This window comes from Oncorhynchus mykiss, chromosome 27, assembly GCF_013265735.2.
Source record: "Oncorhynchus mykiss isolate Arlee chromosome 27, USDA_OmykA_1.1, whole genome shotgun sequence".
In the NCBI taxonomy this organism is placed as follows: Eukaryota; Metazoa; Chordata; class Actinopteri; order Salmoniformes; family Salmonidae; genus Oncorhynchus; species Oncorhynchus mykiss.
Genome location: NC_048591.1, coordinates 9,903,680 through 9,928,887, shown reverse-complemented (window position 1 = coordinate 9,928,887; position 25,208 = coordinate 9,903,680). Strand labels below are relative to the sequence as shown.

At 46.8% G+C, this 25,208-nt stretch overlaps 1 protein-coding gene across 6 annotated transcripts in view; it reads left to right on the top strand.

The window, feature by feature from the left end:
- Positions 1 to 25,069, top strand: part of LOC110507505 (nascent polypeptide-associated complex subunit alpha, muscle-specific form) — a 59,003-nt gene extending 33,934 nt beyond the window's left edge. For 4 of the 6 annotated variants that reach the window (XM_036964709.1, XM_036964711.1, XM_036964712.1 and 1 more), the window contains 16 exons: positions 6,540 to 6,606; positions 8,807 to 8,853; positions 10,495 to 10,645; positions 12,048 to 12,179; positions 12,405 to 12,587; positions 12,818 to 12,910; positions 12,989 to 13,075; positions 13,278 to 13,311; positions 13,451 to 13,528; positions 13,769 to 13,867; positions 14,461 to 14,502; positions 14,654 to 14,664; positions 14,875 to 15,129; positions 15,367 to 17,005; positions 17,302 to 18,457; positions 22,160 to 25,069. In XM_036964709.1, the coding sequence (XP_036820604.1) occupies positions 6,540 to 6,606; positions 8,807 to 8,853; positions 10,495 to 10,645; positions 12,048 to 12,179; positions 12,405 to 12,587; positions 12,818 to 12,910; positions 12,989 to 13,075; positions 13,278 to 13,311; positions 13,451 to 13,528; positions 13,769 to 13,867; positions 14,461 to 14,502; positions 14,654 to 14,664; positions 14,875 to 15,129; positions 15,367 to 17,005; positions 17,302 to 18,457; positions 22,160 to 24,146 (6,061 nt within the window). In that variant the 3' untranslated portion in view covers positions 24,147 to 25,069. The remainder of the gene's footprint in view (positions 1 to 6,539; positions 6,607 to 8,806; positions 8,854 to 10,494; positions 10,646 to 12,047; positions 12,180 to 12,404; positions 12,588 to 12,817; positions 12,911 to 12,988; positions 13,076 to 13,277; positions 13,312 to 13,450; positions 13,529 to 13,768; positions 13,868 to 14,460; positions 14,503 to 14,653; positions 14,665 to 14,874; positions 15,130 to 15,366; positions 17,006 to 17,301; positions 18,458 to 22,159) is intronic. The other 2 variants (XM_021587536.2, XM_036964710.1) reach the window with 2 other exon arrangements.
- The last annotated feature ends 139 nt before the right edge of the window (positions 25,070 to 25,208 follow it).

Genomic DNA, 25,208 nt, shown 5'->3' with positions numbered 1-25,208 from the left:
AGTGTGTGTTTTCTCTGTCTCTGTCTGCTTACGTGTTCGACCTACCTCATCCTCACTGGTCACCACAGCTGTTAGATTGCATCAGCCCTGAACTGGGGTCGATGAGATGTGTCCTCATGCTTTTGTGTAGATCTTAGCATGTCGCAGGTAGGCTACATCTTTCATCTCAGTGCAATGTCTTAATGGTGATCAATGTTACCACCTGTCAACGAAAATTGAATATTCTCCATTTCACTTGGCTCAATTTCACTCAGCTCTGATCCGTGTTAAATCCTACAACTATGGTGGTGAAATCTCTCCTGCAGCTGCTTTTAAACCCTCCTTTCTCCTCTGTTTCTCCACTTGTCTCTGTCCTCTCACTCTTCTGCTCCATGCTCTCACTCTCTCTTTCTGTGTCGAGGCAGCTTGTGTACAGGCTGCAGCCTGGGTGGCAGGGATGTACGTTTCATGTGCTGCAGACACAATGGCTGGCCCACCAGACAGACAATGTGCAGACACCGGGGCAGAGAGAGTATGAGAGAGGCAGAGAGAGTATGAGAGAGGCAGAGAGAGTATGAGAGAGGCAGAGAGAGTATGAGAGAGGCAGAGAGAATGAGAGAGGCAGAGAGAGTATGAGAGAGGCAGAGAGAGTCTGAGAGAGGCAGAGAGAGTATGAGAGAGGCAGGCAGAGAGAGTATGAGAGAGGCAGGCAGAGAGAGAGGCAGGCAGAGGCAGGCAGAGCGAGGCAGGCAGAGCGAGGCAGGCAGAGAGAGAGAGAGACTTGGAATAAGGGATACTATGCTCAAGGTTAAGGTATACGTCTTCTGTCTTGGTTCACCAGATTTTGCATACCACAAAGGAAGCTTGAGATTGATTATATGTGTGAGATTATGTTCCGTACACAGTGGCACGGCAGCGTATCTGAGCTGTACTCCGGCTAGATGTTTTCAGATTGCTGTTTACCCTTTTATATGTTTCCTGGAAACCGTTTACAAGAGAGCAAAGAGACAACCATTTGGCTCACTATAGTTGCTCAAGCAATTTGACTTTGTCTAACTGTAGCCTGATTTTCATACATTTCCCCGTTTCAGGAGTGATGCATTGTTTATGCCAGCAGCATACCACCCTGCATACCCCTGCTGGCTTGCTTCTGAAGCTAAGCAGGGTTGGTCCTGGTCAGTTCCTGGATGGGAGACCAGATGCTGCTGGAAGTGGTGTTGGAGGGCCAGTAGGAGGCACTCTTTCCTTTGGTCTAAAAAAATATCCCAATGCCCCAGGGTAGTGATTGGGGACACTGCCCTGTGTAGGGTGCCGTCTTTCGGGACATTAAATGGGTGTCCTGACTCTCTGAGGTCATTAAAGATCCCATGGCACTTATTGTAAGAGTAGGGGTGTTAACCCCAGTGTCCTGGCTAAATTCATAATCTGGGCCTCAAACTATCACGGTCACCTAATAATCCCCAGTTTACAATTGGCTCATTAATCCCCATCTCCCCTGTAACTATTCCCCAGGTCGTTGCTGCAAATGAGCACGTGTTCTCAGTCAACTTACCTGGTAAAATAACGGAAAAATATAAATAAAATTGGTACAGTATTTGTGATTATTTGTCTGGAATAGAGAATGTGTCAAGGAAAAACAGGAATTATTACTATGTCAGTATTGAGTTGAGTGATGGGAACGTTGGAGGAGGGAGAAATGGCAGGGATGAGTTTGGCCCGGCAGCTTCCAGTGAAGCCCTGGGAAGAGTACCGCTCATATTTTTCATATTTCCTCAACACTCCTCGCCCTGCCCCCCTGCTGACACTCTTGTTTTCACACTTCAGTCTCAGGGCCCGTGCCAAGTCGTCTCTTTTCATTACATACCCCCCCCCCCCCCCCCCCCCACATGAGTAAGTACTCACACCCTTCTCCAACTCCAATATGCTTCCTGCCCCCGGTTCTCATGGGAAATGGCCTCACTGTTGCAGAAAGAAACAGAGCGAGAGAGAGTTAGGGATTTCTCCCGTCTGCTCCAGGTTCTGTGCAGTGTAACTCATTGCAGTACAGTAAAGTATGTGCATCAGTGCCAGGGGTTTATCCCCATCGCTCGTTGCCGTGGGGCTAGCGAGGCCATAAATTACATTTGTTTGTAATGAACAGAATGAGAGCAGTCAGTTCCCTAACAGGCACCCAGGGAGAAAAAAAAAGAATTGTTTGCTAACTCTCTTTCTTTTTTTCATCACTCAAAGTAGCACACTGTTCATCTGTGGAAAAAAGGATTGACCTCATTTTTATCTTCTCCTCTCCCCAATAAGTAGAGAAAGAAATCCACCTTTTTCTCTCTCGTCCTTTTTCTTGTTCTGCCTTTTCTAAATCTCATCTCCTCATCGCTGTGGTATGCAGCCCCTGTATCCACACTGGTGTTGTTATGTCTACTTTCTTGGCCTGTTCTCCAGGCAGCATACGGATGTCGTTTGCCGTGCCGCGGTGGACAAAAAAACTGGTGTAGAGTTCTGGACCCTGTTGTGAGCAGACCGAACCGCAGCAAGAGACAGGGCACAGCCTGGTGAACAGTACAGCCATGACAGACAGCCATGACAGACAGACAGCCATGACAGACAGCCATGACAGACAGCCATGACAGACACTGTACTATTCTAGTATTCTACTGTACTATTCTAGTAGTTAGTCAAGTTAGTCAAGACAGACAGACAGACAGACAGACAGACAGACAGACAGACAGACAGACAGACAGACAGACAGACAGACAGACAGACAGACACTGTACTATTCTAGTAGTTAGTCAAAGACCAGTAGTGCGTTCAATCTTGTCCATCTTTATTAGATTCACGCTGAGTAGAAACTGTGGCTGAACAGGCCACTATGATAGTCAGATAAGTGCTAAATTGTCTAGTCTGTCACGGAAAAAGGATCCTGCATCACTGGCCTAGTACTTTAGAGATTTATCTCTATGGATACGTGACAAAGACGTGGAATCGTGACCTCTACCTTTTTCTAACCCAACTCCTAATGAGTGACCGAGAGACAGACACGGAGGCAGAGAGATCAGTCAGGCCTGAGCTTATCAAGATGACTTAACTGTCTCTTCCTTAGAATCCCTGCCCATCCTCTCTTTCGTCTCTCTGTTCCAAATCCCTCATTTGGAAAGTTTGCCAGAGACGATTGAATCCTCAGTAGGCTAACACAGAAACAAAGAAACCGAGAGACAGAGAGAGAGAGAGAGAGAGAGAGAGATAGAGACTTTACTACTGCACATGAAGATGTTTAATTGCATTGTTTGAGTGCCATGGTTTATCTCTTGCATCTGTCTAAGGCCTGGTGCAAAGTCAGCCACGACTCACGCGCAAAGTTCATTTCAACTAGAAACGTAGACGTTTCAAAATGAACACACATTTTGTTGTTGTTGTTGCGTGCAGCTCCTGTACAGTATAATGACAATGAGAGGTAGAGGATCTGATAGAATAGCCTAATAAGAAACACGTGTTCTGTATAGTATCACGGGTTTCAAAGCTGGCTATGGACAGCGTATTTTGATAGTTCCTGACGTTACAGTATAAACAGATCAATTACCTCCAGTGGCTGTGGATAATGGTTTTATAACCCGTTTGGTGTACCACTGCTATTTCTTATACTGCTGGTGGAATGTGGACGCGTGGCACCATAGAAATGTAGAAGTATGATTATTGCAATGGTCTGAGAGGCTTTTCCCCGTTCTAGAAATTCTATTTCTATGTATGTCTGATTCATTCAACTTCTTATGGAGTAGACGCGTTGCTTGTGGAACGTACAGTAGGGGGGGTTGGGCTCTGGGGCCCATCGCTCATGGTGGTGGCCTGTGTGTGGTGACATTTAGTCAAGCCTGGTTAGTTCCTCCACGATGTGTGATTTAGGCCACACTGTGACCCCTGCATGCTTGGCTCGGGTCACGGCTCCTATGAAATCCCGCACGATAGGCATAACCCCTTACCCTCTCACTCCTGTCCAGTCAGAGTCAGTCTGAGTGCTAAGCCCCCTCACCCGCTCACAGTCATCCCTGTGACCCGGAGGTCTGCCTGGGAGGGAATCTTCCCTCTTACCCTGGTTGGCTGGGATCCAGGAAGGGCCAGTCCCCCAAACCGTGCTCTCTGTTTTTATCTGCCGTGGCTTATGTGGGAGTGGCTGGTGTTGCTGAGGATGCGGTGTCACATGAAAGAAGTTCTCACTTTGAGAGAGGCGATGAAGTCGGCATGTGAAGATACTCAGGGAATGGATTGGGAACATAAAGCCAGCAAGGTTCAAGTGCATATAAACACTCTGATTTAGGGATGTAGATAGGTCTCTGTTGTTTTTGTCTGGCACTTACTGTGTCGTTACTCAAGAGGAAACAGATCTGCAAGGGCTTTAATCTAATGCAGAGATCGCACTCCATGAGAGAGGAATGCTTATTAAAGGAGAAAGGAGGGAAGTGAGGCGTACAGGAGGAAAGGAGAAGGGGGGGATACTGGCTGTATGGAAGGTAAATAAACTAGGGCTCCCCACAAGCACAGTGAAAAGAGAGGTTCAGAAGTGCGTCAACGGAAAGAATGAAACAAAGGGAGGGAGCGTGTGAGGTCATTGATGCAGTGCGCCTCGCAGGTGACCCCCCCCCCCTACCCGTTTGACTGTAACGCTTTGGGAAATATATGACTGTAGAGGGATCATCTGGAGGAGGCTCCTCTTTCCTCTCACAGTTCACCCTCTTATCTAGAAGAGGAGCAAATGCACATACGTTAATAACCAGATTGTCATGTGTCAGTAGGTTGTCAGTAGATTGTCAGTAGGCTTCATTTAAAACTAGTTTTCCACTGACCTCAAATATGGAGCGTCTCTGTTAAACGTCTATGGATGGAGTGTTTTAGTCAGGAAAAGCTGGGAAAGTAATTAGTAGGTTGGTTACAAGTATAACGCAAGTCCAAGACAGCCAAATACATTCCAGGACTTTTGTCTTAAAGTACGAGGCCCTGCTAGTAAGTGCCAAGCCTTAATTAAATCCAATGTTTGCAAACATGCTACAGCACTGCAGATGTAGTCTTGTTGAAAGCCCTTTGCTCTTGCAGATGGAGGGAAATGTCTCCGTGGTGGCATGTTCTTTGTTCCCTCTTTCCCTTTGTCTTTGTCTGTCAACAACAGGATTCAGACATCAGTCAGGGCCAGTGGCACGCAGAGACACCCTGCTCTGTGGCCATTTGATAAAAACCACCCATAATTCCCCCTTGCTTCCCGCAAAACCCTAATGACGCCCTCTCACCGCGGAGGGAAGCCGCGAAACAAGCCTCGTCTCCGAGGGAGGAGAGAGCGACGAGAAGGAATGGAGGGCTGCGGTTTCGCTCCAAACTTTTCACCCCGTCCATATGAAGGCGAACTCCGGGTGTTTACAGAGCGCCTCTCTGTTTTCCTTCGGAAGAGGGGGGATCCCGGGAGACAGACCAGTCCGGCAGCCCCGGGCCTCTCAGAGATGCGGGGAAGTTGGGCTTCGCTAATGAATTGAGTGCAGGTGGGATGCTCATCACGTCGTGTCACCTCAGATATGGGCTGATGGGGCTGCGGTGAATGACACCTTCAGTTTCAGCTCACTGTCCAGGAATGTGAGGCTAGTCGTCTCTGTTGAGATGTCCCAGTAACCACCAGAGACTGCCATTACAGCCATTAGTCACATCAACCTCCATCTTCTCCTAATCGGAGCCGGAATTCAAAACGCATCGCTGTCCCTCAACTCTCCTCACTACTGTTCCTTACCTTTTCCACCATCTCCAGCCAAGAAAATTCTGCACCGATAGTTTTGATTCATTCAGATACTGAAAGGAGAGACCCGCCGCTCTCTCCCTCCGCTGACATCCACGAAGTAGGAGGAGGTTAATCAGAAGTTACAGGCTCCTGGAGAGAGCTTGCGTATGTGTTTCATAAGAGTTCTGTCCATGGTGATGACGGGGCTGGGGTGTTAAAAGTAGTCTGATCCAGGTCTGTGTTTGTAAGGTGTGGGGGTTGGGGAGGCTGTAGTGGGACAGCTGGAAAGGGGTTCTGGTCGGGGTTGGCTGATGTGGGGATAGATGTGTCCCATCTGCATGCATTTAGGAGATAGTTTGGAAGGATCGGAAGGGGAGACATGAACGAATACTTTGTGGAAATGGAGTTGGGATTTGGGATCCGTCCCTGCCAGGATCGTCTTCGACACCAGCTCCAAGGGCCTCAGTGGAGACGGAATAACAGTCTCCAAACAAAGTTCTCATGAACTGTCCTAGACCTTGACAAACTCACATGCACTCATAAGCACTGCACAGTGTCTACCAAGAAATGTCTGCGCTGTCCATTTTATATAGCAGTGTATGTGCTCATCATTATGTGTTATGAGTAGTTGTTACATGGATGTTACAGTATTTGACAGTGTGAGAGCTGTTGTACTGATTTGTAGAGCGTGAGTCCCAGGGATGTAGACGAGTTACAGTGACGTTTCCATGACCTCTGTGTGTTGCAGTGATACGTTTACATTGCTGTACTGGTGTTCTCATGGCCCATAACTGACCTCTGTCTGTCTCTCCCACAGTGAGCTTCTGGAGGACCTGGAGAGGAGTCCTCATGCGGCTGCCATCGCTGAGTGCTTCGTTGAGAGGGTGAGTCACCACATTGCCGTGATAAAAGCACAAACAACCAGTACATTCACATTACACATTTTTTTTGTGTGGGTGTTCCGATGTTCTAAACCAGTGTTTCCTGATTGGTTGGTCACAGCCAGCCCCTCTTGGGTCATAGCTTAAGACAGGCTTGTTGTGTAGGCTAATAAAGGCTATGACAATATGGTGCTTGTACACAGCAGCTATTTTGTTCTCTGGATGCAGAGCGCTGTTAAAATGTCAAGCAAGCAGATTGTGTGAAACAAACTTTTGTTTCGGCCAAGTAGAGAACCACAGCTGTTTGAAGTGGGCCGCTGACATTGGGCAGTGTGTCAGAGGAAATGTTTGTACTTGGGCTATGTGAGTGTGCGCAGGCCCGTGACCAGAGAGGCGTGGTGATTGGTTCTGGTTCTGAAGCGGTGGTGGCGCTGACCCTTTAACCCATGTCCTCACTACAGTTGAGTGGGTCTGCACACCCGCATGGTGCCGTACTCTAGTCGCCTGAGTAATGACACAGAACCACCGCTGATAAAACAGGAACAGTGAAGGGTCCAATCGACCAGGGAAACAGGCTCTCCTTTGTGTCGGCTGGGAAAATGGCCAGCGTTTATGTCCCTGACTCCCAGGGTATGCCTCCATATGTGGGGCTGCAGACGGACACGCCTGGCCCTGCCAAAGCTGGAAAAAGACCCAAGAACCAGAATCCCATTTACGGTCCAGGATCCAAGGGTGCCTATTCTTAGTCCCGTCTCCAGCCTGTTCTTTCCTCTTTGGTGCCCAGACCCTCTTATCCAGCAGGTTGTTATGGTTCTCTGCTATTGAATGGGCTACTGTTGTGGCCAATTATAGATGGCTGGGGGGAAAAAAAGAGTACATTCGATTAAGCCATTACCGGCAAGGTTATTCTGGGTTATAAGATGCTGCTCTGAGCTAGACTAACCTCTCTAAACAGGGTGAGGACAACGGCCCCTCACTACTGCAGACTACGTAGAGGTGGCGATATAAGAAATAATCCGGGCCCGTGTGGAACGTGGGAAACACAGTCGAAACGTGACCGTTTCTGCTTGGAATGAGGCCGTATGTGCTCTTAGGTTAGGTGTAGTCAGACACTGGGTCTGTATGGAGTCAGCTGTAGCCTGTAACAATTCACCATCTGCTAAGCTATGAATCTCCAACCCTAGACCTGCTGGCTATATGTACGACTGAGTGGTAAAGACAAGTATACATACATACACAAGTGTTTGGAACATAATACTCAGTTGACCTCACAGAACCATTATCTAAACCTGTAGGAGCCATTTTGGACTGTTTATGAGTTGTGTGTATGTTGTCTGTCAAGGGTTATTTTTTTACTTGTTTTGTACACTGGAGGGGTCATGGGTCACTGGTCGCATGTGTATATAGGTAGCACAGGTGACCAGGAAGGGTTAGAACAGGTGACCAGGAAGGGTTAGAACAGGTGACCAGGAAGGGTTAGAACAGGTGACCAGGAAGGGTTAGAACAGGTGACCAGGAAGAGTTAGAACAGGTGACCAGGAAGGGGTAGTACAGGTGACCAGGAAGGGTTAGAACAGGTGACCAGCAAGGGTTAGTACAGGTGACCAGGAAGAGTTAGAACAGGTGACCAGGAAGGATTAGAACAGGTGACCAGGAAGGGTTAGAACAGGTGAGAGGAGAGGGCATACAGTTCTTATCGTATCACATATACACCTTATAGAGTGCCTCTCTGCACCTTTTGTACAGGAATGTGTGTGTTTCGGAGCTATTTATATTTATAGACGCCATACATGTGAACTTCACCCCAAAAGAGTAACGTTTTGTAAAGCTGATTTGTGGATGCTGACAGCTCTCTCCTGTGCCAGTGGCAGTCATAGGGAATCGCTACTACAAAGCCTACTTAAATGTAAAATGCAATTAACTTTCTTTAACTTTCTTAGATGAGCTGTTTTAGATGAGATGTTTCTTGGATGAGAATACATGTTTACATAAGTCAGGGAATGGGGTTTTGTAAGGAGATAAAAACAAAGTATTTATTTCTGAGTGAGACCTGGAGAATGATCCTCATGCGAGGAGAGCTGTCACACAACCATTAGGGGGGTTTGTGGCAGAGTGAACATGGAGACCAAAGCTCCGTGTCTCTGGTCTTTCTCACACGTCTCTCTTCTCTGCCATCTGTTTATTTTCTCTCCCTCTTGTTTAGAGCGAAGCCTTCGACATATATACCCTCTACTGTATGAACTACCCCAAGTAAGTCACACACACACACACACACACACACACACACACACACACACACACACACACACACCCCTGTACTGGTGTGCACTGTCATTTGACCTAGATCCTTGAATGATAGCTATTGTGAAGGGACCTGGGAATGTGAGAATGTAATGAGTTAAACACAGGGGACAAGTGAAGTTCAAAATACACATTTGAAATTGTTACAGTGGTATAAATACACAATTGTATATGATGGTGGGAGGGGGAAGAGTACAGTTGTAATCACCATCCTTTATAAAGAGACATGAGTGAAAGGGAAATGATTTCGGATGGTCATTAAGTGCGTTTACATGCACACAGAAAATGTGATATGAACTATGGCAGAAGGCTGAGTGTAACATTACTCATGTAAACCCCTTGCTGTGTTTATCTTAATCGGCGTAAGGTCAACATCGAAGTAAAGCATACAGTACACCGATTTAAAACACCCGTTTTTCTGAGCAATCTTTCAAATGATTAGGACATAAACAGCCTAATCGGCGTTCCAGCTGTGTATTTGATCTGCACATGTGCCAGCACCGGGAAGCGCAAGCCTCCCTCTTCAGTGAGTTAGGAAAAACTGAAAGTATGCATCTTCTCAATAGTTTTCACATTCAAGTGTACAAACTCAGAATCAAAAAGTCTTTGCAAAAATTACATGGTCACTGTGGTAGAACGTTCGTTGTGACTGTCGATTTTCTGCATTTATCAAAATCACCATCAGGCAACCTGATTTCAGGTGTGTCCATGTAAACAGGATTATTAGGGAAATCATTCTACTTGCAAGCATGCAAACGCTTTAAACAAACTCTTAGATTAACCTGACTATCTACAATAATCACATTATTGTGCGCATGTAACCGTACTCAGCGTCTTGAATAGATCTATTTGAACTCCTCAGTGGTCGGAACGACAAGTGAGACCATCAAAATAATTTCATCCAATGAAAGACTAAAGTGACTGATTTAATGACCGCGGTTAGATTCGGTCACTGGTCAAACAGGCGAACTCACAGTGTATTGTTCGTGTAAAACACAAACCCATCACAAGCATTTTAGAGGCGGCACCTTTCACGGCCCATCAATTCTAATCCCACGGGCCACTACAAATTGACTGGCAGATGTTTGAATAGGACTGGATCGCTGCCCGTCACCATGACGATGCGGTGTTCCACATGCTCCGTGTAAACAGCCTTTCGTGTGTCTGTCACAGAGAATAGAAACAGAATTATATGTGTTATGCGACATGGATGGTGCCCTGACCATGTACGTGAGCTGCAGTATGTGCATTCATCCGGTGATGGTCTTAAAAAGACCAGTTCATAGCTCATACCGAGATGTGCTGTTAGCAGATATCAGAGCTTTTGTCTGAGAAAGACATCCCAGTCGGACAGCAAGGGGCCTGCGGCAGAATGTTTTACTATATGTAAATAGTTGCGTTCAGACAAAAAAAGAGGCCCCTCTGAAGGGGGGACCGGAGGCATATGCTGAACACATTACTGTACGCTTCACCATGAGATGAAGTGCTGTCTGGCATAGCAATGAGCCAACTGATGAGTCTTACTGTGAACCCCCCCCCCTCTTCCACCAACAACCTCCACCTCCTCTCCTCTTGGATCTCTTTCCCCAGCTCGGTGGCTGTTCTGAGGGACTGCATGAAGAACAAGAGCCTGGTGGGCTTCTTCCAGGAGAGGCAGACCACCCTGTGCCACTCCCTGCCCCTGGAGACCTACCTTCTGAAGCCAGTGCAGAGGATCCTCAAGTACCACCTCCTGTTGCAGGTCAGAATAGGTCATGGCCTGGGTCAGAGAGACAATACGATGATACTGATCCAACACTATCAATGTCAAACTTATTCAGAGAACACGACTATATGTATAAACCCTTTATTTTACACAGAGGAATGGTACAGGGCCGTTGTAGACTGAGTTTCCCTTCAATCCAAAGCACCCTGTTTCTTACTCTGCGCTCCTTGCCTTTGTGTGATACTCAGCAGACCAGCAGTGCAGCTAGCGAGTAAATAAAGCATTGAGATGCTGTGAAATGGAACAAGGAACCTATCATTAAACGAAAGCCCCCAAGTCACGCAGACTCTCAACTCATGGCATGTATAACTAGCTGTGTTTGGACACTGATCACCTACCTAGGCTTCTCTCTCCAAGCCCACCTCTGTGGTGGTTATTCTCAAGTATGGGGAGCTGCAGCCCAATATGGCAAGTGGGTGTGTCGAAAGGAGTGGGTTTATGGAAAGTGAATCAGCTCATTTCAAAGTCGATAAACCAGTGCAAACGAGGGAGTTCCATAAACCTGAGCCAAGCACTACTGTCCCTGAGCTGGTCTACGGCCCCATTGCCTTGTGATGTGAACAATAATCTGTGCCACTCTGTCATGTTGTCAACAAGGCAGCATGGTGCATCATCCAGAAACATCTCTTTCCCATAAAATATACATTTGAATTTAGGCTTATTGGAATCGATCCCCTCATTGGCTAACGCACCGGTGTTGCTTGACGACCTGAGGTGCTTCCCACTGGGAAGCTGTATCCAATGTCGCCGGTGGTAGCGAACATGGCAACCGGAGCAACCGTGTTGTATCGAGGTGATTGCCGACCAGAGTTGCGTCCCACTGGCGGGTGTCTTATCACAGTGTCACAGGCGGTAGATAACGTAGCAATTTTTCCCTCCCATGATTTTATAAGATGGAAAGCAGCCTACACAAGAAATAACTAATATTGAAAACCTCAATGTCACTTTGGTACATAGAGTCCGCAACAACACTGGGACACAGTGTCCTTCGCTCTCTCCTTGCCAAGCACTACTGTCCCGCAACGTTGTGGGAAGTAGATACCTAGTAGCCAATATTAGGGTGACGGTCATGGTAAGAACACACGTACATCGCATACAAGCAACAATACACCCATCATCAGTACTTTTAATAAAAAAATTGTCCGTTTTACAACTGAAAATGCACAATCATTTGTGTAAACTAAACACTGAAATACAACTCAGACTCGTCCTCTGACTTCAGAACAGAAGTTCAAACTCTCGCTGTACGTTAGTTGCCTGGTTTCGACACACCCACTCGTTCGTTCTCTGGTCACCACCGTATTGGGCTGCAGCTACCCCTTTCTCGTTATACCGACCCTAATAGAAGCCTAACCTCACTATCACCCCCGTGTGGCAGGAGCTGGCCAAACACTTTGATAAAAGTGACCCTGGCTACGAGGTGGTGGAGGATGCCATCATCACCATGACAGCTGTGGCCTGGTACATCAACGACATGAAGAGGAAGCAGGAGCACGCTGTCAGGCTGCAGGTATGGACCACCACTCTGCCCAGTCACTCACTACAGCAGTTCTGAGGAAACTACTGTATGTGTTATCTATGGCTCTGAACTGGCAGTAGAGGTCAGAGGTTAAAAGTCAAGAGGTTAGAGATCACGGAGGTCTTTGGACATGTCAGTCTCCACTACATCTGTTTTTGAAGGTTAGAGGTCAACCTTTGGTCAACACAAACACTGCTTTTCTTTTGGCTCTGGCAGGAGATTGAGAGCTTGTTGACCAACTGGACAGGTCCAGACCTGAATGGCTTTGGGGAGCTGGTGTTGGAGGGCTCCTTCAGGGTCCAACGGGTCAAGAAGGAGAGGGCATTCTTCCTCTTCGACAAGATGCTGCTTATCGCTAAAAAGAGACTGGAGCTTTTCATCTACAGCACCCATATATTTGTGAGTGACGTGCGGACAGCGGAATGAATCGATCAGATTATTTTGTTTCTGTAAATGCTATGGGCATGTATCTTTAGAGATGACGCCTACACCAATCAAAAAAGTGAGATGTTTTCGTTTGTCGCTTGATTCTTTATCGTGTACTGATACCCTTATTTCCACTCCACTGCCTTTCCTCTCATATTTCACTCTCTCCTTTCCCTCATCTCTCCACCCTTCTCTCCATTCAGTGCTGTAATCTACTTCTGGTAGAAACCATGAAGGACCCCCTGTGTTTTAAGGTGTCCGATCAGACCATCCCCAAACAGCAGCACATTGTACAGGTATGAGTAAACCAAAGGACAGGACATTGTATTGTGTCAGACCAGTGTACCTAAACTACCCTCCTACCCATGTTACAGACCAAAAACCAGGAGGAGAAACGCCTTTGGCTGCACTACCTCAAGAGACTGATAGTGGAGAACCATCTTGCCTCTCTACCCCAGAAGGTGAGACATTACGGTCAATGCTGCCGATATAAACGGCAATACTTTTCAGCCAAATATAACACTGAAGGCTGTGGCTATACTGAAATTGAGAATATTGCATTCCCTCTGTTAGGTTGTGCTGCCACCTCATGGCTATTTAAAGTTAATGCAAACACTGTCACAAGTCATTGAATCATTGAAATACCATACATGTATTTTTCAGGCAAGGCAGGTACTCGGTGACAACTTCTGTCAATGTGAGATTCATTTCAAACCATCATACTTTCACACACCTACCCTTTTCACTTTCAATTTACACTGTAAATTTAATTGAATTTGATCGTGCACAGTTTACGGTCATGCACAACTCAGTAACTTGCCATTTCTATTTCACAGCTCCTCAGTTTGATCAGGATCATTTTAAAAAGTCATCTCCAAGATGCAATGAATACCATCGAGGAAGACGCCAATCAGGTCAGGACATGCCATTCTTACCTCTAATGCACCTAGTACCTCATTTGTGTGTGAACCACTTGTATTTTCTGTTGGATATCTTTACTGGTTTTAAGCACGTTCAAACCCCAAAGTCGGATGAGTGTGATGGCTTCTTTTTTGTCATAAATCTAGTAAATAACACAGGCCTTTTGCCATATGCCTGTCTGGTCTGTGTTTGCGGAGTTAACTGTGTGTGTGTGTGTGTGTGTGTCTGTCTAGAGCCCCCAGAGTTCATCTACACCCCAGAGAAGGCCAAGAAGAGCCTTCCCCTGCTTCTGGAGGGGAACCTGTCCTACCGCCGCGGCAGGAGGCAGTCTGGTGAGACTTCTTAGAGTAGGAGTGCTGATTTAGCCTCAGTTTAGCCTTTTAGATCATAATGAATAAGATTATATGGACAGATCCTAGATCAGCATTCCTACTCAGGAGGCAGTCTGGTGAGACTTCATGTCTATAGAACAGGGTCCACATTCATAAAGAGTCTCAAAGCAGAAGTGCTGTTGAAGTATCAGTTTAGCCTTTTAGATCATATTTGTTTTTGTTTTTTTATATTTAACCTTTATTTAAGTCAGTTAAGAACAAATTATACCGGGAACAGTGGGTTAACTGCCTCCTACTAGGGCAGAACGACATATTTTTACCTTGTCAGCTCAGGGATTCAATCTAGCATCCTTTCAGTTACTGGCCCAACGCTCTAACCACTAGGCTACCTGCCGCCCCAGTACTGAATAATTAACAGGATGACATGGACAAGTAGCACCTGATCCTGAGACGCTTTATGAACAAGGGCCCAGAGAGGAATCACCAAACAGCATTACTTGGACTAAACGTACAGTTAGCTAAGAAATGTAAATGCATAAATGTAATTATTGGAAATGACTAATTCTTGGATGCTTATGGGTGTTTCTTTCCAGCTCCAACTAAAGACTTGGAAACAGCATTTCATGGTGAGAGGGGTGAGAATGCTTCTTAAAGGATTTTTGTTATCTTGTTTCCTGGTAGTGCCTCGGTCAGTCGGGGCTGAAAGATTTGGTGTGTTTTTAATGGAAAGTAAACACGCATTTGTTTGTTTCCCACAAACCATTCCTATCGTCTCATTGAATCCAGTCTCTTCAAAGGTAAGCTTGATTCAGACTTGTTCCACACTTAACCACCCACACAACTGTCGTACACATAAATCAATCATCAAATGATATCTCATTGGAAATAATTACTTGGCAAGAATTACTATGAGCAATGCCTTGTTGGCGTTAGAAATGCTACTGAGTAACACCCTCCCTTCCTGACATTATCCGTCTCCGTGTTTATACGCATGTCCATCTCCATAGGCTGGCAGCGAGGGGGAGCTGTGTCCTGGGGCAGATAGCCTGGGATACTCAGGCAGCACCAAAACCCTGGCCTCCTCTGTGATGGAGGTGGAAGCTGAGACAGAGCGGCCGGACCCCTGCCTGGGCCTGGAAGATGAGGATCTATCCTCCCTGAGCCTCCCGCCCACCCTCTCCATCACCGAGGAGATCATGCAGTTCATTAACCAGAGCCGCGTGCGAGAGGGAATGGCCGAACTCAAGCATGACATAGTATGGGTGGGCTATATTGTCTTTCACAATTCACACATTGTTAAACAGTTGCCATGGATTTGAAGCAACCTGTGCCACTTGTCTAGTCACTAGACGTTAGTGTCTAGTTTTATGAGCTATCAATTCCTTCCTGAGTTAGTGCTGCATTACTCTACCGTGTACGTATTGCCGTGTACGTATTGCCGTGTACGTATTGCCGTGTACGTATTGACTCTTTTTGTTTTTGTTTCTGTCTTTCCACAGGATTCACCCCTGGATGAGTCTCTGGAGGACCAAACAACTGAGCCACCTCCATGTCCAGTTGCTCAGCAAGGAAATGACCAGCCGCAGCCTTCCCCTACAAAGGAGTCTTACAAGTCGCAAGACCCCCATCCCAATAGTCCAGAGGAGATAACAGTGCAACTGGAGGGGAGCAGAACCAAAATGGAAGACCAAACTCTTCCACCCCGTCTGTCCAGTGAGTCCTCAGAGGAGGGAGGTTGTGAAGGTGGAGAGTCAACACCTTTGCCATCTGATGTCAAAGAGGAGATGCCTCAGGAGGAGAGCACATCAGCCAAAGAAACCGAGACAGTTGAGGAAAGAACTGCATCAGAGGTGGAGGACGAGCAAACGGTCAAAACCGCGACACCTCTCTCTCCTGTAAGCCTCCCTGACAAAAGGGAGAGGGAGAAAGAACTCTGCTTTGACCTCCCCAACGAGGACAAACCCTCAGAAGCTCCAATCTCTCATCTCTCCGTCCCAGAGGACACTGTACAGAGCCCTCTGGCGCCCAAGAAAGAGACCCAGCTCACCAAGTCCGACAGGCAGATCATCGAAAAGATCCGCAGCTACTACGAGGCAGCTGAGGCCGAGGCAGGAGATGCAGGAGAAGGTGACAGCATCCCCACCCTCAGGAGAAACAGCTTCTCCCTCATCATCCCCACCGGCCTGGTCAAAGACTCTGTGTCCCGCTTTGCTGTCTTTGGCCACCAGGACAGCTTGTGTGACTCGGAGAGCGGGCGCTCCAATGGGGGGGCAGAACCAGAGCCTGAGTTAGAGCTGCCTGACCAGGGAGAGGGAGCCCTCAGTCCAGACTGTTCCTCCACTTCTGCTGCTGATTCCCAGGAAGATCACAGCCAGGCACCAGGTCAGGATGAGCCTGCTGTGGAGGAATGTAGCAGGTTTGAGCCAGGGAGCGATCTCCTCCCCTACAAAGAGTTGATGAAGGAGTGGAAAGATAAGGAGAAAGTAGGAGCCGCTGTTAGTACAGAGAAGGAAATCACACTTAACCTGTTAACAGACATAAACAAAGAGGCCTCATGCAGTGATGAAGCAGCCAAAGTGATCACAGAAGACCAGCAAGTAATCAACGGCCACGGACCAAGTCCAAGTGATCTGGACTCAGAACCTAAAGAGGCCCAGAAAGACTCCACTGTCCCTCCACTTACAGGCCTCCACGACAGTAAGACCGCCCCAGTGTCCCAGGCTGGGTTGGGGAGAATCAGAGACAGGAGCTCCCTCACTGGGAACCTAGAGGGCCTACCCAGCCAGATCAAGGTGGGCCGCTGGTCCCGCCACTGTAAGATGGTGTCCTCCAGCCAGACCCTGTACGAGGGGGCAGCGGTCGCAGACGTGGCAGGGATAGGCCTGTTCGAGGCCAGCCCCGGTGATCCATGTCTGGTGGAGAACTCGGAGAGGATCCTCAGTAAGGTTCAAATGCTGGCTCGCATGTACAGCGCCAAGGCCAGCATCATGAAGGTGCCTCTTCACCACAAGAGGGTGTGTGTGGGTCGTGCACCGTGGACCGGCACCACCAGGCACAGTGTCCCTCCTCAGGCCCAGCCGCCACAGCAGCATCATGGGGAGAAGATTACAGTAAAGAGAGCTCAGAGCCATTCCACTGGTCAGTACCTTTAACATCCTTTAGGAACGGCTATGATTTGATTTAATAGTGTAGTAATGATGAAATCTGAAGACTTGTTGGTGTCTTATTGTTTCATTTTCACTGAATTTGTTTTAGTGAACACTATTAATAATAGAATAACACTTATAAACTGTGATTTACCATTTTTGATAGTGAAAGTAAAGCCTTTATAAGGTTAGTTAGGAAACACTATGAATAAAACATGACATGTAAAGCCTCCATATTGTGTATCAGTGAATGACAGTGTTTGGGATGTTTTTTTGTGGGATTTACAGGTTGTCAGGAGATTACTTCAGTCTCCTCAGAACCCCAGCTCTTTGGCCACGTCCTTGTCAGTGAACAGCTGTCCCCCACCTACCGCCAGCAGGAGAATAGCTACGTCCTGGCCGGACCCAGGGACAGTGTTTCCAACCTGGGATCCACGTCCATTACCTCTCCACCCTCCTCCCCTCTGACCACCCCACCAAGAAACCCTCAGGTTGGGCCTGAGGAGGTAGTGACGACTGCTGTGGAGGGGAGGCTTATGGAGAACCAATCTGAGGAAGTAATCTCAGAAGCTGAGATGCAGAGGCCTCACTCCAAGAAGGGCTTCCCAGTCCAGGAAGTCCCCATCCAAGGGGTAAGGTTTGAGGTTCCAGCTGATGGTCATCCAGGGACCCCAGATATGACTGTGAATCTCAGCAGGACTCAGGCAGAGCAGAAAGGACATAATCTGTACTCCATCAGGGAAGATCCTTCTCTGGGGACAGCAACCTCTTTAGCAGGCCCATGTGGGAACAAGGACAGGTTTCCAGGGGTTGGCGCTGCAGAGGAACTGATGAAGACCATCCAACAGCAGGCTCCAACTGAACCAGAGACAAGCCAGTTGGTGAAGCCAGACGAAGACAATTTAAACACAAAGATAATGACGCCTTATGTGGCCAGTGGGGCTGAGAGGGGGAGTTCACCCCGGGTGGCCCCTGGTCATCAAAGTAAAGCTGAATCCACCAAAGAGAAACCACGAGATGCCACTCTAGATGATCGGGATGTTTCGCCTGCATCGTCAAAGATTTCCCCTCACAGCTCCGACACGTCTCCCACACAACAGAGGTCCATCTCTGGACTAACTGAGGGGTCAAACCCCTTAGTGCGGCATCCCACTCAGTCACCTATGACTGAACCCATGCAAGCAACACATACATCTGGTCAGAGAGTCAAGGAGAGTCAAGTCCCAGAGGATTCCAAAGAAAAAGAGGGGGGCATGGTTCCCCATCCGTGGTCATCGCTCCAAAGCCCGGCGCCTATACCTCCACCAGGGGTGCAGTCCTCTGACTGTCTGCCTAGGTTCACCAGCCAAAGACCACCCAACCTGCACCTGCCCACTAGCATGGGTAGAAGGAGCCTTCCTATCAATTGGAACGGATCAAACAACGCCACACTCCCCAGCCAAAGGTACAGTATTTAATAGGCCTAATAGTACAGTAGTAACACAATTTCACTGGTCTATTGCTTAATTCTTCCACGAAGAGTTCTTGTAGATAATAAGCAGAATCTACCACACACCCAAAACCGATTTGTGAAGGAGCTGGAGGCAAAAGGCAAAACTGGAGAAACATTAAAGAAATTTGCATCTGACTGGAAGAGTGCAGAGACTTTTTCCTGTTTCTCGACTAAGAGTTCTTAAAGAAATTCCATGAGTAAGATAAGACAGTACATTGTTATTCACAGAGTAGATGGAAAGGAAGCATTTTAGTGAAATGCTATATGCATTATGATTTATATTTTAATATTTTCTACATTGTAGAATAATAGTGAAGACATCAAAACTATGAAACGACACATATGGAATCATGTAGTTACCAAAAAGGTATTTAACAAATGTAAATATATTTTAAATGTTAGATTCTTTAAAGTAGCTAATCTTTGCCTTGATGACAGCTTTGCACACTCTTGGCATTCTCTCAACCAACAGTCTTAAAGGAGTTCCCACATATGCTGAGCACTTGTCGGCTGCTTTTCCTTTACTCTGCGGTCCAACTCATCCCAAACCATCTCAATTGGGTTGAGGTCAGGTGATTGTGGAGGCCAGGTCATCCGATGCAGCATTCCATCACTCTCCTTCTTGGTCCAATAGCCCTTACACAGCCTGGAGGTGTGTTGGGTCATTGTCCTGATAGTCCCACTAAGCACAAACCAGGTGGGATGACGTATCACTGCAGAATGCTGTGGTAGCCATGCTGGTTAAGTGTGCCTTGAATTCTAAATAAATCACTGACAGTGTCACAAGCAAAGCACCCCCACACCATCACACCTCCATGCTTCACGGTGGGAACCACACATGCGGCGATCATCTGTTCACCTACTCTGCGTCTCACAAAGACACAGCGGAACTAAAAATCTAAAATTTGGACTCATCAGACCAAAGGACAGATTTCCACCTGTCTAATGTCCATTGCTCGTGTTTCTTGGCCCAAGCAGGTCTCTTCTTATTAGTGTCCTTTAGTAATGGTGTACTTTAGTAATGGTTTCTTTGCAGCATATTTGACAATGAAGGCCTGATTCACATAGTATCCTCTGAACAGTTGATATTTAGATGTGTCTGTTACTTGAACTCTGTGAAGCATTTATTTGGGCAGCAATTTCTGAGGCTGGTAACTCTAATGAACTTATCCTCTGCAGCAGAGGTAACTCTGGGTGTTCCTTTCCTGTGATGGTCCTCATGACAGCCAGTTTCATCATGGCGCTTGATGGTTTTTGCAACTGCACTTTCAAAAACACTCAAAGTTCTAAATGGTTCAAACGCATTAAGAAGGAAAGAAATTCCACAAATGAACTTTTAACAAGGCACACCTGTTAAATAAAATGCATTACAGGTGACTACTTCATGAAGCTGGTTCAGAGAATGCCAAGAGTGGGCAAAGCTGTCATCAAGGCAAAGGGTGGAGAATCTCAAATATAAAATATATTTAGATTTATTTAACACTTTTTTGGTTACTACATGATTCCATATGTGTTATTACATAGTTTTGATATCTTCTATAATTCTACAATGTAGAAAATAGTACAAATAAAGAAAAACCCTGGAATGAGTAGGTGTGTCCAAACCTTTGACTGATACTGTAAGTATTCACACCCCTGAGTCAATACATGTTATAATCATCTTTGCCAGCTATTACAGCTGTGAGTCTTTCTGGGTAAGTCTCTAAGAGCTTTGCACACCTGGATTGTACAATATTTGCTAATTATTCTTTTTTAATTTCTTCAGACTCTGTCGAGTTGGTTGTTGATCATGGCTAGACAGCCATTTTCAAGTATTGCCATTGATTTTTAAGCCATTTAAAAAAAAAACTGTAACTAGGCCACTCAGAAACATTCAATGTCACCAGTGTATGCTTGGCCTTTGTGTTTTAGGTTATTGTCCTGCTGAAAGGTGAATTTGTCTCCCAGTGTTTTTTGGAAAGCAGACTGAACTAGGTTTTCCTCTAGGATTTTGCCTGTTCTTAGGTCTATTCCATTTATTTTTATCCTTAAAAAAATCTACCTAGTGCTTGCCTGCTGACAAGCCTACCCATACCATGATGCAGCCACCGCCATGCTTAAAAATATGTAGACTGGTACTCAGTGATGTGTTATGTTGGATTTGCCCCAAACATAACGCTTTGTATTCAGGACATAAAGTTAATTTCTTTGCCACATTTTTTGCAGTTTTACTTTAGTTCCTTATTGTAAACAGGATGCATGTTTTGGAATATTTTTTATTCTGTACACGCTTCCTTCTTTTCACTCTGTCATTTAGGTTAGTAATTGTGGAGTAACTACAATGTTGTTGATGCATCCCCAGTTTTCTTCTATCACAGCCAATAAACTCTGTAACTGTTTTAAAATCCCCATTGGCCTCATGGTGAAATCCCAGAGCGGTTTCTTTCCTCTCTGGCAACTGAGTTAGGAACTACGCCTGTATCTTTGTAGTGACTGGGGTGTATTGATACACCATTCAAAGTGTAATTAACTTCACCATGCTCAAAGGCATATTCAATGTCTGCTTTTTTAAAAATCCATCTACCAATAGGTGCCATTCTTTGTGAGGCATTGGAGAACCTCCCTGGGCTTTCTGGTTGAATCTGTGTTTGAAATTCACTGAGAGACTGAGAGACCTTACAGATAATTGAATGTGTGGGGTACAGAGATGAGGTAGTCATGTTAAACACTATTATTGTACACAGAGTCCATGCAACTTATTATGTGACTTGTTAAGCACATGTTTACTCCTGAACTTATTCAGGCTTGCCATAACAAAGAGGATGAATACTTATTAACTCAAGACATTTCAGCTTAAAAAAATGTATTCATTTGTAAACATTTCTAAAAGCATCATTCCACTTTGACATTATGGGGTATTGTGTGTAGGCCAGTGTCACAAAATCTAAATTTAATCCATTTTAAATTCATGCTGTAACACTACATAATATGAAAAAATTCAAGGGGTGTGAATACTTTCTGAAGGCACTGTCGATGCAAAGTATGTGAAAAGGCCCCTGAATGTCCACAGCTTTAGAGGTTATATCGAGTGGTAAACTTATCCACAGTTCCTATTTTGCTGTATAATAATAAATATAGAAATTGTTTAGTTTTATTTTGTGTACATCACTGCTAAGAGCTGAATTGTATAAATAAAAGTACACACGGACTGTCAAAGTAGTTTATATTCACAAGACTGAGCCATCGCTGCCTGCAGTCCTCTCCTCTCAATCCTGCTTCTCCTCAAGCCAGTGTTGTGGCATTAAACAGTCCCTCCAGGATTTCGCAGGGATTTTATGTGATATTTTGCGTGGCAATATGCAGTGATTTAGTCAAATTTGATGATTTAGTCGAATTCAATTTCATTGATGAGGATTTTTTTTTTTACGTGTGGCTTGATTGAACCATATTATGCAGTGATTGGTTGAAATTCCGAGTACTCTTTTTGTACTGTGCTGATGGGTCAGTTTTATGAGATAATATTGCGACGATTTGGGGATAGTGCAGTGATTGGTCAAATTTGCAAGCCCTCGCATATTATGTGTGAAATTGTTGATTTTGATCAAAAATGCTCAGAATCCTGGAGGGACTGCTTAATCGTCCATTCATTTCCTCTTCTCTTTCCTTTGGTTATAGACTACCACCTGCTCCACTGAAGTCCAGAGAGCCAGGCCAGGATCCTTCAGCCCCACCCATCCATGCCTCTGGGTTGTCCCCCATCAGACAGCCTTCCTCCCAGTCTTCACTGGAGAGATCAGCCACCCTGCCTCCAGGTATTGGCCATCCCATGGATGCCAAGCCTCCCTCCGCCTTCAGCCCCAGTCTCCACCATCGCTCTCCCTCTCCAATCAGGGGACTCCCCTGCTCCTCTCCCACCCCTTCTGCCTTGACCAAATCCCTGGCCGCCTTCTGCATCAGCCAGTCCATCAGCCAGAGTCTGGCCAAGAACAACGCTCGCCTCCAGGACCAGGCCACCCCTTCCCCAGGTAGTCCAGCCCCTCTGGCTCCCACTCCCACTGCCTCCCCACTCAGGATGAGGTCTCCCTCCCCCAAACTCACCTCTGGCCCTAGTGGCCCCCCTCTGAGTCCCCCTTCCCCACTCTGGTCTACTTCACTTCGCTCCAGTCCAAGCGCATCCCCATCCCTGTCCCCCCCACCATACCGCAGCCAGCACTCAGTCTCCCCAGCCCCCCCAGTCAGCCTGCATCACACCGCCTCTTCCTCTGCCTCCCCCCGGCCCAGGCCTGTTGCCCTAGCCCAGCCATGTCATATTGGTTTGAATGGAAATAGCAACAACAATAACAACACCACTAACGGAGGATTGGCCGTGAATCACCGGAAGCCACCGTTAGCGAGTAGCAAAAGTATACCCCATCCCCATGATTGTCACTGGAGTGGTTCTGCTCACACTTCCAACAGAGTGGCAAGGCCCTTCTCTGCCTCGGAGCCCAGCTCACGAGTGCAGTCCCCCTCTCCCTCCCCATCTCCATTCAGCAAGATCTGCTCCCCACCCCCTGTCCAGAATCATACAGGCCCTCTGATGAACAAGCCCCCCAACCCTAGAAGCACCCGGGCAGGAGGGGCTAGCCCCTTCAACCACCTGGGCCTCTCCCTAGAGCTCCCCAGGACCTCCTCAGCCTGCTCCTCAGGCATCACCTCCCCTCGTATTACCTCCCCACCGCCCATCGGGGTTCCTGCCAATGTGTGGGGAGTCGCCGCTCCTCAGCCGCGGCATGCCAAATTGGCATTCCCTTCCTCCTCCATAGCCTCACCCACATGGAGAGGTGGCTTATCCCCCTCCCCCTCCATTCAGAGAAGCTACAGCACCACCTCCCCTCCCCCATCTGGTTTCTCCTCATGCTCTCCAAACCCTTCTCAGAACCTGCGGAGGACCAAGGGGAGCAGCCTGCCCTTCCTCAGCCTGGCTGACCGACCACCCAGCCCAGTCAGGAATGGGAGAAGGTCATGGGTAGAGAGCGGAAGGCGCAGGGCGGTGGGTGCGGAGCAGGAATCTGGGCTGATGAGTCCCCGAGGGGGATCCTACTCCAACAGTGACTCCTACAGCGGCTCCAACAGCGGCTCCCCATCCTGCCCCAGCCCCTGCACCTTGTCCCCTGTCAGACTGGCCCCTGGGAAGAGCAACCACGGCGGGCAACACTTCACCAGCATTGCCTGGCCCGACGTACGAGAACTCCTGACCAAGTATGACAGTGGAGACAGCCCTGACCGGAGCGCTCCGACTTCCCCTGTCTGGCCTCAGGATGAGTGGGGTGACCCAGACCTTGGGGAGGACAGTTGCCGGAGCCGCCTGATCTGTGCCTATGTGCCTCGGGCCTCCCCAGCCCCAGACATGGGCGCACCCATCCAGTGCCCTCACAGGAGTGAGCCAAAGCCAGAGGACGCCTCCTCAATGCAGGCAGCCAGAAGGACTCTAAAGACTAGCTATGCTACCACTGTGAACCTGCAGATTGCTGGCAGTGGGCGAATCACTTCCTTCAGCAACACCCAGGTGAGCTTGAGCCAGACCTTAGCCCCTGTGGTAGACAGCCAGGGCAGACGGAGAGTCAGCATCAATGCCTGCAACCTCACCCTTCCTGTTCCCCAGAACTGCAACAGGCTGTGAGGGGCTGCAACTGGGCGACCTCCTCCAAGATGCCTTATGCCTCAGTGAAAGTCTAAATGGGCACTTTACCCTGAAACAGTGGTGTTCATAGGGATCCTATGAGATAGACTTAATAGACTTAATTGGACAGTAGACTGAATCACCTGTTCTTCCAGATGACAATCTGACAATGTCAGGGATTCTGCAACCAACTCCACGAACCACCGTCCGGCCACCTACATCACTGTCCAACAGGACACTGACTGAACCCACAGACAAAAGTTTTTCCCGGTGTTGTTTTTATTAGTCTTTTTGTTCTTGTTTGTTCTTTCAAAATAAATTCTGTTTATTCTGTTAAACAAAAAACAATGTATTGTGTACCAAACTCCTGTGTTTGTGCTTGTGGCTGTCATGGTCAAAACTGTCAATTATTTTATTTTATTTATGAAGTAGTCTTATTTTGTCTGCATTTCTGGCACTTAATTGTATGTCTTTATTTTGCACAATGTCCTCAGCTGTGTGTGCAGTTAAGACGTATCTGTGAAGGTAGGTTTTATTTCACACTAAAACATGACGCTATGTGTTCTAACCTATATAGTTTTATCAGTGATTCAAAAATATATGATTTATTTGATTACATAAGAGCTGAAAATAAGGGAAAATAAGGGCAACAAATTTCAGGGAAAACAAAGTGCAAGGAAATTAATGTTGTGAGTCATTCATGTGCATTTTTATTGCTGTACAACACAGTGTCTTCAGGCTACTATGTCACATTTTGATAGTATAGACCTAGCTACTTTTTTAAGTACCGTATTTAAATATCAGTTTGGAAATTGTGTGAGCTCCTGTGGTCAAAAGACTCAAAAAACAACTACTGTGTCTATTACTTTATGTGTATTTCAGTTATTTGTACTCCAATAATAATAAAAATATTAAAGACCCTTTGATGTTGTCTGTCTCAATCCTCCAAGTATACCTATTATTATTGATTAGTCAATATCCTGGAGAACATAGTTATTAACACTGAATGCCAATTTTTCCATGTCTACTTTTCCGAAGGAAAATAGTTCCCTGGACGTGGTC